We start from the raw sequence: 20,221 nt of genomic DNA on the forward strand, positions 1-20,221 counted from the left end.
TTGTTTATTGGAACGTCAATTTTATCCCTGTTACGCGATCGTTCTTCTGAGAAAAGCGAAACTGTTGGCGAAACATTTGGCGTTTCATATCAGAATTTCGAAATTAAACAAATATTCTGGCAGTTTATTAAAATCCACTGAAAGTTTTATTCAACTTTATTATTATATTTTAGAAAAGTAGAGCACGGAGAAAAATGATTTGGCTGTGAACACAAAGGGATTGCAAAATTTAATTGTCAAATGTGTTTTTTGTTTTTACAGCGAACAAGTTTGCAAATTTGACAAATATTTTGTATTTGTTGCAAACAATTTTTATAGCGAGTACAAAAAAGAATAAATATTTGTTACACCTGCAAATAATTGACGATCCCTATTTGCAAATGGAATTTGCCGTTATGGCATAAGATTAGCGTTCATAGCAATTTTTTTCTCTCCGTGAGAAAACTTGATTTTTTTTGTTCTTTCTCTATTCTTTAATTGAAATTCCGAAAAAACTTCCGAGAAGAATCATGTAATTACATAAAACTATGCTATATTTAAATCAATAATTATTTAATATTATACCATTAAGAGCCGATACTAGTTATTGTTGTGCGTTAGCAATTTATTTTGCATTTTACTAGACAAATTATTTATGTGACAATTATTTATATGAGTTCGTGGATCATCGAAGTATAGTGGTTTCCATACGATTTCAGAAGTCAAGTGTCGGCTCTTAATGGTAATATTAAATGATTATTGATTTAAGTCGACAGAACCTTTAACCATTATTATTAGTATGCTACATTTAATAACAATGAATTCATATTTTTTAATCGTGTGAAGATCAATGAAAGAAGGAATCATCTTCAAGATGTTTATGCTATCCTTCCTAATGTCATATACATATTTGGTGGGCATTATCGATGCGTCTGAGGTGCGATTTGAATTGCAAATCTAACTTTAACCCAACTACGTTTTCGTACACATTTATAACATCGCAGTACCGCGAATTTCTCGTGTTGCTTAAAACGTAAATCTATATTTGCACGTTATTACCATACATTGGAACATGCGCGGTTAAAATATACGAAGTATGCGATTAACGGTGATATTTTAATATTGCTATACAAAAGCCAACCGGTCTGTCCGTGCAAAATCGCGATAGATTTTACTTTAAGAAACGCATTGTCATTCTTGCCCGATCACGTTTGATATTACGATCACATTCCTTGTAACAATAAAAAATATCTTAATAATACATGAACAATCATGTCGTAATAAGTTTCTACTACAACACTGTACAATTATGCTGTCACATTTTGAGCTTGCTTTTATTTTCACTGAGAGAGAAGTCCGTAAAAGATTATTAATGTCAGATCCGAGAGTTATCATTTGTCTCTGCTCTAGAGCGTTGAAATCTAAGTCCACTCGAGTTACATACTAGATTCAAATTGTGTTATCAACGAGCGATACGTAAAAATGCTAAATCTGTCGTTCGCAACGATGGCAACACGCAATGGAAACTGACTCGCTGAAGATAAAACGACTGAAAGCGTGCAACTATTGCTTGTGAATTCAGACTTGGGTTTTTACCGTTGTAGATTCCAGCTATTTTTATCTTAAGATACGAAACACGATAAAATAAATCTTCAATTATACATAGAGATACTATAGTATAATCGAAATAAATCACGATAAAATAAATCTCGGATTATACATAGAGATACCAGTATAATGGAAATTGAATTATTGCTTATTTAATATTATTTGCATTTCGTTTATTTCGTTTATTTATTTCATTTTGTACGATTTGATTCAAAATTCTTATTGATTAATTTAATTCTACTTTAGCGAAAATTCTCTGCTTTTCTTTCCAACATAAGTCTCAAAAAACATCTGTGACTCAACTGATTTATGCCTATGTCCACTAATCAATGTAGATTAACTTTAATCTCGGTTCAACTTATTTTTCATCCTTTTCTAGTTCTAAGAGTTAGACAAAGATAAAGGCTAAGCTGAGCCGAGATTAAAGTTAATCTACATTGATAGAAACGAGCTTTAGAAATGCGGCCCTGCATAAAGAGAATCTCGAAACATATCAGACAGCAGACTATCGAATCTCGACGACGCTCCTCTGTCGAGCGATAAATCGAGACTTGCGCGACACGATGAAAAAGGCCACGACCGTCACGAGTGAGAAAAGTTACACACGGCCCAATCACGAGCAAAGGAACAATCAAGGATTACTAAAGATTACAGGACGACGGCGATATTGAGAAAAGAAGGAACTGTGCACAAAGTACACGTGTCTTCCAAAGCCAATCGGCAGATGTAAATTGAAGCAACACGTCGTGCATACGGTATGTCCGTTCTCCGTTGTTTTCCCCTGTAATCTCCTGGTTACCGTGCAATTTTTATCCGTTCATGTTATCAAGAAGAGTGAGTTAATCGATTGCCTATATGCGATAATAGATAAGAGTCACTCAATTAAGTTATGATTATGACAGTGATACTTCTTGCCTACTGCAGTTTTCCAGGTAATTTTAATCGTTACGTTGCAATCGCAGTTAAATAATCAAAACAAAGTTTTGATTATTTTTAATTAATTTAATTGCTCTTACGTTTTTTTTTATATTAAACAACGCGGTTATTGATCAAAATTAAAATATTTTTTATTATATTTCTTAATATTTGTGGCTAAGACTACATGATTTTGTAACAGAATTGAATTAATTTTATTAATTATCTATATGGTATAGATATGCAAGTAAAAAGATTTTAATTTGTTTGTAATCCATGCATTAAGAAACTATAATTACACTACAAATTAAATTACCTATAATTAAACTAAACTAAAAAGAAGACTTTTCTGAAGATTTTCTTCTGAAAAATTAATTCGTAGCCATTTAAATATGAATATGAAATCTTTTAAGGTCGACATTGTCAAAAATGTTTGTTATTTACACAAAAAATATTCGCAAAGAGAAATCGCCGTACATATCGCGGAAGTAACACGTCACCCCAATCGGATCCTTCATTGTGTTTGCGGAAACTCGCTTGAATATTAACCAATCGGGTGAGGGATCCGAGAACAATCCTGTGTTTCCATTTCCTGTGTTGAATCCCGATCAGCCTACTACTACTACGTAGTCACTCAGGAACGAATTAATCCTTTCGCAATTAACGGAATGCATACGTTTCTTTGTAGTACTCGTAATTGAGTGATAAATCTGTTTTTATACTGAATTTTGTTCTGAATTAACATCATATAAGTAAAAGAATAATCTTACTGTGATACAATTTTTTTATTTGAAACCAAAATTTTCTCGCGAACGCTTAATTTTGATGCGTTTTAATGGACTATCATTGCGACAGATTTTATTAGTGAGATATGTTTCATTTCTTGTATGCTTTTCGTCAAGAAAAAACTTTTCTTATCTCACTGCTCTTTCCGCTTGCACCATACGTCTGACTTCTGTTTTCTTTCTTATCTTATCGGATTATAAACGGGAGTATTGTTATTCGCAGGGAAACACCACACACATTCGTAGGAATGTGTTCGGGTATTTTACTCTTTTCGCAATTAAATTCAATTTTTAGGAAATAATTCAAAATAATCTTTACATGTTTTTTAAATATTGATTTCAACCCTTCACTCTAAATTTCTTGCAATTAAATCTCGCTCCAAAACAGTGAAAATACAACCATCCTTGAAAAAAAATGAAAATATTTCACTTCTTGAAAAAGAGTGACAATTTTTACTCTTTTTAGAGTGAAATCACACTTTTTTGGAATGAGATTTCACCCCTTTGAAGTGAAAAATTTACTTTAAAAAGAATGAAAAATGTCATTCTTTTTCAAGAAGTGGAATATTTTCACTTTTTTTCAGGGGTGGTTGTGTTTTCACTTTTTTAGAGTGAGATTTCACTGCAAGAAATTTAGAGTGTCAGTACATAATTTTTCGATCTCTCATTCGTATCCCGGATTAATTTTCATCTTTTTAACAAATCTACAAAAATTATTAAGTCATTCTTACATATATTTTAACATCTTTAGAAAGTATTTATTTGTAAGTCCCTCCATTTTTAAAAAACCGTATATAAATGTTATATCTAATTATTTGTTACTCCTAATTTTTTGAAGAAAAGAAATGAAGGACACGAATGACCCAATCATGTGTATTAAGAGTTAACATCATGTAATATATTCACTCTTCTATATTCTTCTATATTCTCTCTTAAATATATTATAATTATTTAAATAATTCAATCTTGAATCACTAAATATGATATATATGTATTAAACATGTATACCACACTTGTAGTCTAACAAACTGCGCGCCGAAATATTTCCGGACTAAACGCAATTAAACAACTGTAGTAATTTCGCGAATTAAATTAAATTCTAATAATTTCGATGCTCAAACAGGCATCATATTTCAAAGATGTTAATATGCTGAAAAAACTGTAATTAGATTTATTGCGAAAAATATTACCTCGGCCGAGAGTCGAACCCGGATTGAATTATTTAAGGTCAAGATTGAATTATTTAAGCATTTAAGATCTAGCTTCGACCGATATAGGGCTCCAATTTATCAATTGTGTTTCTCACATATACGGCCTAAAAATGAGATTATTATTATAATTATTTGTGTTCCTCTCGTAATTTTATCACAGCAACATATTGATAATAAATTACGAAAAGATTATACACAGATGTTGCTAATAATCATAATTTATTATGAGTATATTGTTATTATATTATTATCATGATTGTTATTTATCTTCTATAGATTCTTAAACTTTTTTATTTCGTGCAAATCAAAATCCTTAGAACATAAGAGACAGAAGTATAATAATCTCAAGAAAAGCTCTCTTTTCTCGAAGAAAATTAGTATAGAAATAATAATAAAATAAGTTTTCTACATAAAAAGCGCTTAAAAAAACCTTCAAAACTTCGAAGGAGCTTTTCCTTCGAAAGAGATAAAATAACGCGAAAAGCTAAACTTTTCTGATAAAAATAAGACGTGAAAAAAATTATGAAAAACCTGTAAAATGAAGAGAGCAATATGTGAAGGTCACACGCGTACATGAACTCCCCAGGTTTCCGGGAGATAAAAATCGTCACGACCGTGAAGTAACTCATGTTCAGTAAGACTCACTGACAAGTAATTCTGGAAATAAGAATTATTCGACGTTCGCGCGGAAGCCTTACCGCACTCGGTCTCAAATGAATCCAAAGAGCTTGCTAAATAACTAAGTTTTTTATTATTCTTTGGAGAAGATAATAAAGATGTGAAAGATACATAAAGTAACGGAATCTCCAGGCGCGTGCCATTTTTTTTTGTTTCGTCTTCTTTCTTTCCTCCATGTTTGATATCTCCCTCATTCTTCTGGATAATACGTATATACGATCCCCAGGTTTTCTCCCGGGTTGCTTCCTAGCAGAAAGTATTAATGCGTGGGGTCTACGTAGGTTAGCAGTAAAAGTAGACATCCGGAAAGCGAAAGGTTTCGGATCTAATTCCCTGTCCACAACAACATAACACAAAGTTCGGTAATAAGGATTATTACTCTCCCTTGCTGAAATATATAAGGCCTAAAGAAGAATATCGTTGATCAAACGATACAAAATTTATCTTTCTAATTGAATTTGGCTTTTCGTTCGATTGACAGTTTGTGAATATCCGCAAAAGATTCCTATCGCAACCTTTAAGAGAAAGATATTTATTAAAACCTAATTTTTAGAATCTTGATATATTTCTTTGTCGAAAAATTGACATACAATTTCTTTTTAATAGAAATATTTTATAGAACGCAAAAATAATTTTTGAATTGTGATGTAAAAAATCGGAAAGGATAATTTTATTGATGTTTTCCAAAAATTTAGCTAAATATAAATCTAAAAATAATATTGTTGAACTATCAAAATAATTACATAGGAATTTCAAGCATGAGCAATGCTATAAGAAGTTTTAAAATTCTAGTAACCAGTTTGAGCGTCTTACATAATTATTTTAATAATTAAAACAAAATTATTTTCAAATCTGTATTTAGCTAAATTTTTTGATACTTCAGCAAAACCATCCAACTTTTCCATGAAGAATTATAAATTATAAAAATACTAAATCTCATTCTATAGTTGATTTCAGATGTGGTTAACAAAATTTTGGGTCAAAATATATCATTGTTTAAAGTTATACTTATCAATATTAATTTTCACTAATCTGTCGAAAAATTTCGCTTTCAAAGAAGCCAGTTTTCAACGAAAAATTCGCAATACGCTCGTGTTTACTGTCGAACACCTCGTACACGTAATTGAAATTCGCAAAAAATGTAGCTCCACAGCTATTGCAACGACGATATGCACGTTTCCCCGATAAGAGCATACGCGCCGTTCGCGTCTCCTTCGCGAAAGACTGCCGCAACCAGACACGTTTCGCTAGTTGATTTTTATCAGCTCCCCGCACTTCGCAAACTGGATCGACCGTGTTAATCGACCGTCCTAGACGTGATGTAACGTAGTACACTTTCTCCGCAATCCGGTGCAGTGGTTTCTGTGACGCCCATCTGATATAGTTTACACGTCCAACAATCATGCTACAATTATTTACAGCCGAAAATTGTCCCAATGGTGTAAAACCGAAAATTATCCGCCGAGAAAAAAAATATAGATACAATAGTTTAAATATATTAAAAATCGAAGTTTCCGATATAAGGAAAAGCATATAGTTACATAAAATATAATAAAAACATATTGTATATATGAAATGTATTTATTACATTTATATAACGTTATATTATGCACATCAGATTACGCATTTAATATTTCACATGAATATAATTACATTACATTTATTTTATGTGTGCAGTATACCAAAAAGTGTTTAATAATAGAGCATTTTGCTGAACAAATAATTTAATTCTTTTCAGTCATTAATTTTACATATTTCATATGTGAATATATAAATACAAAATCATATTTTATTCTTAATGATATTAATTTGACTGAATTTTAATATGATATTCTGAGGTTTTTATCAAGAAGACGTTTCAAAATCTTAGCACATTTTCAGCCACAACATGTAATGTGAATATTAGTAATCTATTCATTAAATTGACATTTTAATTTATTATAAGCAATTTATTATAGCAATATAATATATGAAAATTTAAATGATAAAGTTTCATTATCTACTAAAAATTCTCATCGTGGTTATTAATTTAATACTTCTTTGTAATTAAATTAAAGAGTCGATGGATTACAAATCTATGATTATAAGGAGATTAAATCGACTGAATTATAATTTGTTTGTATTTCTGAAATTTAATTTTTAGAAAGCCCTTCACCTTTAATTGTAAATAACTTAAAATTTATAGTCGTCAAGAAAAAGTTTACTCCAAATTGACCGAAAAATCCGTAGATGCAAGACACTTTATATTTTGCGATCACAGCGAAAATAGTTTCTGCTATAAGTACACAAATAAAAAAAGAACCGATATCGCAAAAGAAATGCTTCGTCGCTGCAAAATTGAACATTACGTGCTTATGCATTCTTATTGCACGGCCGTGATATTTATGGAATGAGATAAATACTTTGCGTTGCAGAAAGGAAACTACTCGGTCGATGATTGTCACGTGGCTTTCTTATATCATTTGCAATTGCCAAGATAAAGAATAAGATAAGAATTAATTCGCGCCTACAAGTTTGCGATCTGACCCAGCATTATCGTCGCAGAAACAAAACAGATTCTGGAATGTGTGTTACTTGTAACGATTGTGTTTGCAAACTTGTAACGCAAGTACAAACACAGTACTTTAAAAAAGTTCAATTGTCATTTTAGATAGAAGTTTGCATACCATTTTTCGGACGTGCAGAAATTATAAAACTCAAATCTCTTTCGAATCCAACGCACGATTCGACATTATAATTTGTTTTTATAGATATTATTACTGTAGATGCTGCAATTACTGGCATTCAAGAGGTCCAAACGGGATATTTAAATATTGAAAAAATCTAGTAATAACTACCAAATATTGAATGTAATAATTTTAATCAAATATTCAATTAATATGAAAATAATTAACAAAAAATAATTTTACTTTTCTAAATATTTAGTAAGTATTACCAAACATAATAATATAACCAATCGTTTAGTAATATTTAAAAAGTAAAATTATGTTTGGTGAGATATTTGATTGAGAACCAAATATTTGATTGAGATTATTTCACTCAATATAGAGTACCTATCATCAGACTTTTTTTTCGAATAAGTTTGATAATAATCTCATGTGAAATAATCATATATCTATAATCTAATATGTAATCTAATAATCTTACAAAATTAATTACTAAATTAATAACCCTAATATATATATATATATATAACGTTATTAATAGTATTGTATTATTTAAATGCGTGTCTTTATTAATGATATTGATTTTACGAGTAAATATTTTAATGAAATTGCATATTAATTGACATCACATCACGTGTATATAATACTTAATCATATTACCATGGATTAACATCGAACAAGTGATTAATTTATTTATTCTGCTGATTAATGTATTGGTATTAGCTTTGATTTGCATATTTTCTTAAAACTTGCGTTAATATTTCACTTATAGGATCATACTTTTTCACACACACACATACACACACACACGCACACACACATTCAGAGTTTTTTAATTATTTTAAAATTAATCTTTTCCTTAATGAGAATTTCTTTAGAGGTAGCTGAAATCCATCTTTTCTCACAGCTTCCCAACTCGCTGATTTAAATACCCTTCTAGACATAACTAGTTTTACAGTCAAATTTCATTAAAATGAATTTAGTCGAAATTGCATAGAGAATAAAGGTGTATCTTTATTTTAAAGAGCAAATATAATTCTTTACTTAACTTTGCTGGTCTGTTTGGGGCTCTTTAACCTAAAATATAATTTATCTTCTTTTTAATATTTTATTTAAGAGAGAACTTTCTTTAGTATTTCACGACTTCGCCTGTTAATATAAGATCTTTTTCTGCGAAAATTTTTTATTTTTTATTTCTGAGAATTTTTAATCATATTGACCATTTAAACAGACTAGCAAGATTAAATTACAGCTACCTCAACATTTTCTTAGAAGAAAATTTAACTTTAAGGAGGTTCTCGCGTTACTTCCTAGTCAATAGACAGTTTATTCATAATAATATGTAAAACAATTAAAATAAAAAAATTACTAACAATATCTTATGCCATTATACATAATTATTGTTAATATTATATATTACTAAATATTTTCAAAATGACAAAATAAAAGTCAAATGCTCATTTGATATATACGCATCGTCCATTTGACATATATTTTGGCTTTTTTCATTGAAGAATATAAATTTCTTGTAAACTGTACGGTCAGTTTAAATGAAACTTTACGAGAGAACAAACTTAAGTGTTTATCTTATAATTATATTTTTAAATTGCTGTCTTATACGCAAGTGTCTCAATTTAAAAGAGAATAACTACAGAATAAGGTTATACCTTCAACTTGTAATGTAAAATTCTATAAATTTAGAATTAAATATCTTCGAAATGGTACGGTAAACATTAATGAAATTTTTTCTAGATATTATTGATATTATTAACTTTTGCATTACATGTATATTATAGACTTATCTTATATTTCATCAAGCGCGAGAACCTCCTTAAATGCGAAGATAAACATATTGCTATTTCCATTTGTTACCGATATCCATTTATTTTTCCATTCATTTTCGATATTAATATCTACATATATATATAAAGTTTTCAAATTCTGCTTCGAAATATCTTTCACCTTAAATAAAAAAAAATATTCACATATCAAGCCTTAAACATAATGAAAAGCACTGATAATAGGAACAGAGACTAACAGATTTCAACCTATCAGAAACGTGTGTTCTATATACACAGTTTCTGATCGATAGATTAAAATCTTTTATTCCATATTTCTATTGCTTATGCTTTTTATTGTGTTTAAGGCTTTAAGCTGCCTATATATATATATATATATATGTTTATATTATTTAATCTATTATATCTCTCTTTATATACTCTCTAAATCTCGTAGAGTGAAATCTCACCTCAAGAGACTGAAAATTGAATCAGTTTTGAAAAAAAAGTGAAAATATACTACCAACTCTTGTTCAAGAGTGGCAGATTTTCACTGTTTTTAAAGTGAGATTTACTCTTTTGAAATGAGATTCACTTCAAAGGAGTGAAATCTCAATTCCTTTTTTGGAGTGTAATACCAAGAAGTAGATGGAACCTCACTCCACAAAAAAGGGATTAAGATTTCACTCTTTCGGAGTGAATCTCATTCCAAAAGTGTAAATGGTAAATCTCACTTTAAAGTGACTTGAACAAGAGTGGCCCTATTTTCACTCTTCTTTCAAGACTGGCTCAATTTTCAGTCTCTTTGAGTGAGACGTCACTCCACGAGATTTGGAGAGTATATATGTACATATATATACCTGCTCTGAAACGCGAGCTTTGTATACCTTAACTCTCTGTTTTTCTCTCCCTTTTGTCATATTATTCTTTTTAAAAATTTTATAAAAAGATCATTTTTATTATTTTTAATATGCATTTTTCTAAAATCATCCCATAATTCGGGACGAATACCCTCCGTGTTATTTTACTTCCGTTCTCGCGTGTTGAGGCGAATTGCGTATCTCACACTAATCGGCGCGAATGATCGGCAGCCGTTTATTTAACAAAATCCTCTCCATTCACGAGCCAGTAATCCGATCCGGCGTCGCGTAATGCCCGTGTTATGCCCGTGTCACACTACGCATTAGAGACTGAGGATTGCGAATTGAGGATTAGAAATCAGTCAATTAGAACGAAACGGATTAAACTTAAAATTACCTGATTGGTCTAATTCTAATCCTTAATTCGCAATCCTCAATCTCCAATGCGTAGTGTGACACGGGCATTACACTACGCATTGGAGACTGAGGATTACGAATTGAGGATTAAAATTCAACCAATTAGAACAAAACGGATTAAAATTAAAGCTATCTGATTGGTCGAATTCTAATCCTTAATTCGCAATCCTCAATCTTCAATGCGTAGTGTGAGGCCGGAATCAGACTACGCATTGAATATTGAGATTGAAAATTGAAAGATTGAAATTTGACCAATCAAAACAATAGGACCTAAAATTCCTTTGTCCTCACACTGGTCAAATTTTAATCTTCAATTTTCAATCTCGATCTTTAATGCATAGTCTGATTCCGGCCTGACACGAACTTATAAGTCGCATTCGGCCGGAATCAGACTACGCATTGAATATTGAGATTGAAGATTGAAATTTGACCAATCAAAACAATAGGACCTAAAATTCCTTTGTCCTCACTGGTCAAATTTTAATTTTCAATCTTCAATCTCGATCTTCAATGCGTAGTCTGATTCCGGCCTGATACGAACATAAGTCGCATTCGGCCGGAATCAGACTACGCATTGAATATCGAGATTGAAGATTGAAAGATTGAAATTTGACCAATCAAAACAATAGGACCTAAAATTCCTTTGTCTTCACACTGGTCAAATTTTAATCTTCAATCTTCAATCTCGATCTTCGATGCGTAGTCTGATACGCATTGGATACGAGCATAAGTCGCATTCGGCCGGAATCAGACTACGCATTGAATATCGAGATTGAAGATTGAAAGATTGAAATTTGACCAATCAAAACAATAGGACCTAAAATTCCTTTGTCTTCACACTGGTCAAATTTTAATCTTCAATCTTCAATCTCGATCTTCGATGCGTAGTCTGATTCCGGCCTTCCGCGGTGCGGCGTGTTGAATCCGGCCGGATCGGCGAACGTGCCGGGACATGTGACCCCGCACCCGCGGGATCTAACGAGCACGCGCATTTCGACGTACGTCACGCTCCCGTCGCTCCGCGCCGCACTCCGGCACGTGGCCCGTGTCGCCCGCGATCGCTTGAGATCGCTCAGTATTGCTCAGTATCATTCGCGCGACTGATAAGTGACTCAAGCGATTCGCTCACGCGTGTTTCCGCAGATCGCAAAGAGACAAGGCGAAGGCCGAGAGGAACGAAGGAAAGAGCCGGACGGTGCAGGGACAGACAGATCGGTGAGTCCTCGAGATAGATCCGCGAGATAGACTCTTTGAAGATCCTCAGACATTTGCGGGAGAAAGAAAAAGAACCGTCGGCGTGTATTTAATTTGTCGCTACGTGCACGGTAGTCGATTCGTGCGCGCGGGATAACCACGTGCGCTCGGAATGCGCTTTACGCTCGCGCGATTGTGGCTAACGGTATTCCACGACTGCGAGAAACTCGGCGAGCTGGCCAATTACGCTCAGAGACGGCGCCGGAGGAGCGGCACGCGTAATCAGAGATAGATCGAACAGCCGATTTCCCCGTCTCTTCCTACTTCCAAACGCAGAGAGACGAACCAAAGGCGAAACCGATCGCTAATCGCGATAATCGAGGTAATCTGGTAGGCTGCGTCGTTGACTTTCGAAAGCGGGAAGGTAAACAGATTTGTTGTTATTTCTAATCTACATATCGATTTGAATAACGTTTAATTGCGTCGCGATGCCAGCGATATTCATAATCGGATAATTTCTTATTTAAAAGGAAAAGAGATATCGAGATAACTCTTTTTATGAAGGCGTTACCTGCCATTAAAGGAAAGGTTCGCGATCTTTAATAGGCAACATATGGTCGATAATATCTGATCGGCAGACTTTCTGTGCGACCCAAGTATATAAACACGTTGAACACGACGAGATTTCTTTATCGTCCACACGAAATGCATCTTGAGTGATTAGATATCCCACGGTTAGATCATAGATCGTCCTATTCAATCGTAAGAAAAAAAAAAAGAAATGCACAAACAAGTGCTCTGTGTATTAAATTTCAGTCGTTTCGATAAATTGTGCGCACGATTTTAATAATTGTTCCAAGTAAATTCTCGCGATAAGGACATCTCGTGCTTTATTTACGTTAATTTAACCTCTGAGTTTTTGCCGCGGATCAGTAATGATGAAATTGTATATCGGAAGGTCTGACAGGATAAACATAATAACATTCGACTTCGTTCGGCTTTGTTTTCTCGACCTTCTTGTTCGATCGACGACTTTGTAAATTATTGATATTGGGGTAAACTCTTTTATGAATACTGGAATAGATTTTACAAATGAAAATTTTATCAAAATGAAATTAAAAGAGTCCACAATTTATTTGCGTTTTTTAAACTTGATTCGTGAGATTTCAGGTTATCAGCACCTTTATAATTTGAGAAAAGATTATATATCTTGTAACTTAAATCAAGATTTTAAAATACAAATTTATATTTATAGATCATAGACGGTAATAAAAATAGCGAGAGATTTCGCATTTCTATGAAGTTGTCATTTCAGTTTAGAAACGATAAAGTAACTTAAATCATATCGTTCTTTCTCAAGAGATGTTTATATGAGATGTGTTTTCGCGTTATTTGACATTCCCCAAATTTTTGTACTAAGGACGTTAAAAAGAGAGAAAGCGAAAATGATGCTGAGTGCAAAAAATACACAAACAGACCTACGATTCGATTCTTTCTACGGAGCAGGAGATGCTAAGATCATGAGAATGCGCAGTTTAGATCATGAGGTCTTCGTGTTGCTTGAAATTCCGAAAAATTTTACACCGTTAAATTCTTAATGTCAAATTATGCTCAATTTCAGTTATTTTTAATCATTTTTATAGGTCGCCACTTACCCAATATATCGTTAATTTGACTAAAACAATAAAGTTCTTAATGTCAAATTATGCTCAATTTCAGTTATTTTTAATCATTTTTATAGGTCGCCACTTACCCAATATATCGTTAATTTGAACAATTTAACTCGAAAAAATATATTAAATAAAATTTAACTCTTAATTTATTTACGTACTTTAATTCAAATACGTACGTTAATATGAACGATGTTTACTTTGAAACTAACCACAGAAATGGATTTATTAAAATTTTGAAAATTAACAAAATATTTAATATCCTTCGATATCTAATAATGTAAAATGTGTTGAAGACGAGGTTGAAGAGAGAGAAGTGAAGATGAAGCCGAGTGTAAAAAAAGTGCAACGCGGACAAACCTATAAGAAAATATGACTCCGGCTCACCCTATTCATTATTTGTTTAAATATAACTGAAACGTTCTCGTAAATCGGCTTCGGTCCTCCGCGTTAAAATATCTGATGCACGACGCATTTCCATTGCATTCTTGTTATCAGTTCGCCGCGAGAGAACGGCGGAACTGCGTGCGTGAGCGCGCGCTATCTTTTGTCAGCGTCGCAAGAGACAGATGTCCACGTGGTCGCGAGAGGCAATCGTCGATTGTCATTCGCATCGCGACTACGTGAAAAAGCGTCTCGTCTCTTCTTGGCTGCTGTTGCTTCACCGCGCTCTCGCTTTCGTCTTTCCGCACGCTGCACAATCCGCGCGTCTGCCACGTCGCGAATCAACGTCCGTAGTCTTTAATCGCACGCCTCTCGCGTGTCGTGTTCCGCATCGTCGGTGTATGCATCCATATATCGCAGTGCCGGGATTCATCTGAACCTGAACGAAGGAGAAGAGGCGGCGAGCGTTACGTAAATCTGGGTAGGAAAATATCTCCTCTCGCTTCCTTTTTTTTTTCACACCGCTTCCGTAATGCATCACAAACGTACTCAATCGTGTGTACGGAAAAAGAGAAAGAGAGAAAAAAGTATTTCTATCGTCACACACACATTAGATCTGCTCTCGTTTTATTACATGGCACTCCTTTCTTCGTAATCTGCTTGTTTCACTGCAGTGATAAAAAGACATTTCGAAAAAACTTACCGAGTCTCTTTTCAACGACGATTTTTTTTATTCGATCGCAAAATAATCCTTGACAAGGGTTTCATTGAATTCACAATCGACTTGAAATTAGCTGCAAATAAAGTATTTTAACGATATCCGCTTATAACTTGGAAAACCGTCGATTCCTCTGATTTGTATTGAAAGAATCGATCGAACTGATCGGAGAATTTGTATATGAAAACATTTCGACGATAGTTTTAAAGCTACATTGTATTTTTGTACTTTCATTATTGTTTATTGTATTAATTATACTGGACGGAAGCGTATTTATAATCTTTATATGTAATTAGAAATGATTAACTTTCGTAATAAAACTCGACGTATATTAATGATGATATCTCGGGAAGTTTCTATATGAAAATCTTCGGAGATGGGAACGAAAATACGCATATACCTACATTTTGCAAATGTACTTCATTCAATATTCAAAATTTCAACGTGACGCTTTTACAAATATTTAACTATACATGTATCTTATTTTCCATTATCCATGTGCGAAATAAATATCGACATAAAAGTTATGAAATTATTTTTTTAAATATTTCCCATAAATTTTTTTTAAATCGGGGATTTTAAATAGCTTTTAAAACTTCGTTTAAAAATTCGTATGAATAATAAAAATAATTTACTTCATTTTATGTACACAAAAACGGATATTTATCGTTGGCAGAATATAAGGGAAAATATTTCGCGTATTTTGCTTTACCGGGCTCTTAAATAATTCCGAGATCTAATGGGTGTTTTCACACAAATCACGTAACGAAATACGTGGAAATTTGCGGAAACGATGTGATCGCCAAAATGGATAAAAGACGAAATATTTGTATCGTAATAACACGCAAGATAGTTCGAATGTCTCAATATTATCAATTAGGCAGTGTTTATATTTTCATGGAATGTACTGTCGGTCTCAAGGTCGACCAAGACGGTTATTATATAAATCATATGAAAGCGACCTTGTAGGAATTCTCTTTGAAAACTTAAATCCCCAGAATATTTAACGTCCGACCACGAAATTGAAAATTTCTATCTCAAATATAAATTTAATAGAAAATTAGTCATTTTACTAAAATAAATATAAAATTAATTTTTTATTGCGTAAAATAATGCTACGACACGTTAATAGAACGGATAATAGTACTTTCACGTTGTTTCCAATAAAAATTTGTCTCTTCTAATCTTTTGTCTCGATAAAAGATGCTTTTTTTCTCATGAGATTTTTATCAGGCATCGATAATATAATCTGAAATGAACATTATCTTTTCGTATCTGTAAAAGATCATATTTGTTCCCGTTTATCTGATTTCTGCGGATTAATCGAAATCGTGAGAGTCTCGGAGTCTTCCTGCCCTGGGGCTCCCCGGGGACGTAAAGACGACGCTGAAGAAAGAAGGCAATCAGATCGAGGAATACACGGACGTTTGCACTTTTCAGGAAAGTGACTCCGTGAACGATGGTATCCTCGACAGTGACGGAAGCGAGCCCGGTGAAAAAATCATGCGACGCAATAGGTATTGCGCCGGGAGATTATCGCTTGGTTGGCTGGGACATGGACACCACCGGCAAGAAGGTCATCGACGAGATCTGCCAAATAGCCGGGTACACTCCTAACTCCACTTATTCACAATACGTGATGCCATACAAAGACCTCAATCCAACCGCTATAAAGCGTCACAGTATGAAGGTCGTCACCAATGGCAAATTCCGAGTGCTCAGGAACAGTAAGACCAACGAGGTACGAGGCAAGGTCGTAATACCAAATATCATTGCTCTGCGATTTGCTTCCCGTATGAGGGAGAGAATCCACGGCGCTGATCTTCAAATAATATTTTAAAAATTAAAGACCCAAATTTTCTTATTAAGTTGAAAATTACTGCGTTTTTTAAGTTGAAAATTACTGCGATCCTTAAATAATCTTATTTATAATAATTTTTAGAAAAATTGTTTCTAATCTTTTATATAAAAAATTAGAAGCAATATATATAATATAAATATTTTTCTTCTTCTCTCGAGACAACAAAGAATTCTATCGGGTGCCGAAAAAAGAAAAGGTTGATATCTTCTTTCTCTCGAATACGTATATAAAAAAAGATTTGTGTTCTCATAGGTAATCAAATCCAAAAGCGAAGTATCGGCACTTACGGATTTCCTAAGCTGGTTGGAAACCGTAAAGGAAAATGCTGCGGATGGTGTAATTCTGGTTTACCACGAGCCACGCAAGGTCATTCCCGCGATGTTGCTCGAATCGTTGAAAAAGTACGATCTGGTAGATCGATTCAAGCAAACGGTCAAAGGATTCGCGAACGGATTCAACATCGCCGAAGAGAAGTGTGCGAACTCGGCGCACATCTATTCCCTTCGTACTTTATCGCGCACATTGCTGAAGAAGGTGAAAAAAAATGTATCCCACATTATACATGCCCAGTGTAATTTTTCACGTAATTTAATAAAACAAAATGGATAATTGTTAATTTTTCCAATTTTAAAAAAAAAGTAGAAAACATAATTCTGAATAAATATCCATTTTTTTACAAATTGCACAAATTATTTCTATATGGAAAATATTCTACGTACAAAATTTAAATTTAATAAATGTTTATGAAAATTGATAGCTCAAGGTAGTGTTAACAAAATCTTGTAAGAGTCACGTAGTCTCATAAAATCTTGTAAAAATATATAGCAATAATAGTGTACATAATTTTTCCACGATGATAAATATTTTCGAATATATCTGAAGGAAGTGAATCTGGGCAATGCGCAACATAGAGCATCGCTGGCATTACAAATAGCACAATATTTGTGCTCGTTCGACGGCGAAAAAACCGAAGATACGAACGAGGAGGAGAGCGATGAAAAATCTATGAAAAAAGCGATCGAGGTTATTCGAGAATTTGCACAGCCTGTTGATGTCGAGGAAAAGGAACACAACGGTATGTATATTATACTGAATATCTTGTGTAATTTTGTTCATTTTAACATTTTTTAATGGAGATACTCTCAGTTGAAACTTTATTATGTTAACAATAAAAAAATAATCCAATATACAACATATAGTCACTAAAAAGGTATATTATAAAACATAAACAAACATAAAATTATTAATAAAATATATGCTATATTTTTCGACAGAGCGGTAATTACGCAATTTTACTTAAAAACATTTATTAGATAAATTTAGGATGATTTTATGTTTTCACATCATCCTCTTTAATGTAGAATATACATGTATTTCCTATATTTAGAGTGCTTCCCTCAAATGTTGAACTTTATAAATAGTTAATTTAAACTTGACCAAATTTATCATAACTTGAAAGCTAAGTTGGGGAGCACCAAGATAGTAAATCACTGTTATATATAACTTTTGTTGTAGAACTGAAGATGATATTCGAGCGGCAGAACAACTTGCGGCCCATATTCAGTGCCCTATTCCGTATGAACCGCCGCGAACGTCAACACGCTAGTCCCTTGCGGCGATTATTAGCTGAAGCTGGGATTGTGTATTCGGAGCTACAGGTGAGTGTGTCGCATTTGCACGTGATTAATCGCTTAATCAGGCTTGTTTGCGCCACACAATGTATCAATGTTTCCGTTTTTTCTCGCTTCTGATTTTAGAACGTTTGATTCGCTATTAAAATATCATCCGAACATGAAATAACATTCATTCTAAGAGTTTCAAATTGATAGATCGCGAAACGTTCGAATTCATGTCACGCTCGAGTTGAAAGACTCCGATTTACGATCGAACAAACGATCTTTTTTATCGAGCATTCACGGAAAATCGCGTTTCAGGACGCGTGGACTAACGCGAAGAAGGACGGGCTCGAGCATTTGATGAAGGAGAAACTCCCAACAGTCGACGAGAAAAAGATGGAGGATCTGATGATTATCCTCGAGCGTCACTTCGACCCGGAGAAGAAGCCGAAGGGCAGAGCGCCGGAGAAGAAGGGTCTCAAGTTGAAGAACGAGAAAAAGATAAGCGACGACAAAGAGAATAACAATAAGAGCGACTCGGGCCACGACAGCCTCGACAGCCCAGACACCACGACGTCTGGGTCTCCGGTCAAAATGAACGGTGATAATGGCGAAATTAAGCAAGAGGAGTGCGCTTTGACGCAGGAGTGTGGCCAAGACGTTTAACGATACTGTTACTTTTCGACCTCTCTTACACGCCGCGAAACGGGAGGCACTTCGCGACCGTCCGCGTCTCTACCGCTCATCGTTGGCCCCGACCTCGAACGAGAGAACGTGGATTCTTTTTTTGTTGCCATAATAGTCACGGATGACGAAAAATAAAATTGATAAGTAACGCGAATGACGAGCATAGATTTAGCGTGTCAAATACAGCTCGCATTTAGCCGGACAGTAAAAGCGCGCTGTGTGCTTATCTACCACTAAATCTCTGTTCCTCGGACGGAAAGAGTCGCGAAGGGATTCCCGTTTATTTTCTTTTGCGGCAATTAGGATAGACGCGTTAGAATAAGGTTTACGACCAAGTTTCGTCCAACGGGCGATGTTGTGCGTGATCAGAGACGAGTGTTATTTGTTACAGTATTGCGTTTTTTTCTTTTTTTTCTTTCGTTTTTCCTTTTACTTTTTTTAATTTTTGTTCGCACTGGTACGCCGGCAGGATTAAAAAAAAAGGACCGGTTTCCTGCGAGATACCGTCGAATTTAGCTCAAATGTACAAATAACACGTTAAACGATGTTTAGTTTATTACGCGCAGTTATATTTAATATCGTTTACATTTCATAGTTTTATACTCATGTTTTCTCTCCTCTTCCCTCCCTCTGTTTCTATTTCTTTTATTTATCCCGAGAATTCGTACGCTCGCTACTGTGGCGAGAGCGTCCGTTTAATAGACTGCTGCAATTATGAAAGGCATAGGAAATATCGCGGGTCCGCGTAGTTACCGCATAAGTTCACGATGTGTACAATATGTGCACGATATTTTCTACTTTTTACCGTTTAAGTCGCGCACGAGGCGCTTGTGTGGTTAGTATTAGAGAGATATATTTTTGTATCAATAATGTAATTTCCTTTCTGCTGTGAGATCTCATTGTATGAACATTGATTAATAAAGATTCGAGTTTAGTTGTAACACTTTGAATTTTAAACTCACGAACTCGGATTTGTAACACCGATCTCGTACGATAAAATACAGTATTTTTTCCTAAATTAAATCTCCATGTCTGTACTTCGTACCTCGGCTTTGGTGGTGAACCTGACCGTTTGGTTTTGAGTTTTATTTATTTTATTTGAAAAAAAACCGAATGTGTATAAACTCGTGATGTATTGCATATATACTGCTTCTAGTTGAAAATCAAAATGCATTGAGTATCAAACAGAGAATA

The 20,221-nt window shown here is 33.8% G+C and overlaps 1 protein-coding gene across 3 annotated transcripts; it reads left to right on the forward strand.

The window, feature by feature from the left end:
* The first annotated feature begins 2,136 nt into the window (after positions 1 to 2,136).
* On the forward strand, positions 2,137 to 19,968 carry exu (exuperantia). 3 transcript variants are annotated; one of them, XM_018450938.1, is made up of 6 exons: positions 2,137 to 2,342; positions 16,304 to 16,604; positions 16,977 to 17,258; positions 17,607 to 17,799; positions 18,240 to 18,382; positions 18,659 to 19,968. In XM_018450938.1, the coding sequence occupies exons 2-6, from the start codon at positions 16,323 to 16,325 to the stop codon at positions 19,004 to 19,006; spliced, it is 1,248 nt and encodes a 415-aa protein (XP_018306440.1). In that variant the 5' UTR covers positions 2,137 to 2,342; positions 16,304 to 16,322; the 3' UTR covers positions 19,007 to 19,968. The 3 variants fall into 3 exon arrangements, with proteins under 3 accessions (XP_018306440.1, XP_018306439.1, XP_018306442.1); XM_018450937.1 differs by lacking the exon at positions 2,137 to 2,342 and adding an exon at positions 11,989 to 12,112; XM_018450940.1 differs by lacking the exon at positions 2,137 to 2,342 and adding an exon at positions 14,276 to 14,626.
* The last annotated feature ends 253 nt before the right edge of the window (positions 19,969 to 20,221 follow it).

This window comes from Mycetomoellerius zeteki, unplaced genomic scaffold (genome assembly GCF_001594055.1).
Source record: "Mycetomoellerius zeteki isolate Tzet28-1 unplaced genomic scaffold, Tzet1.0 scaffold302, whole genome shotgun sequence".
NCBI lineage: Eukaryota > Metazoa > Arthropoda > Insecta > Hymenoptera > Formicidae > Mycetomoellerius > Mycetomoellerius zeteki.

Excerpts from the sequence above, each read along its gene's own strand:
- exu (XM_018450938.1), top strand. The coding sequence starts at position 16,323 with ATGGTATCCTCGACAGTGACGGAAGCGAGCCCGGTGAAAAAATCATGC. Across the intron at positions 17,800-18,239 it reads CGAGGAAAAGGAACACAACG|AACTGAAGATGATATTCGAG; the intron begins GTATGTATATTA and ends CTTTTGTTGTAG. Across the intron at positions 18,383-18,658 it reads TTGTGTATTCGGAGCTACAG|GACGCGTGGACTAACGCGAA; the intron begins GTGAGTGTGTCG and ends ATCGCGTTTCAG.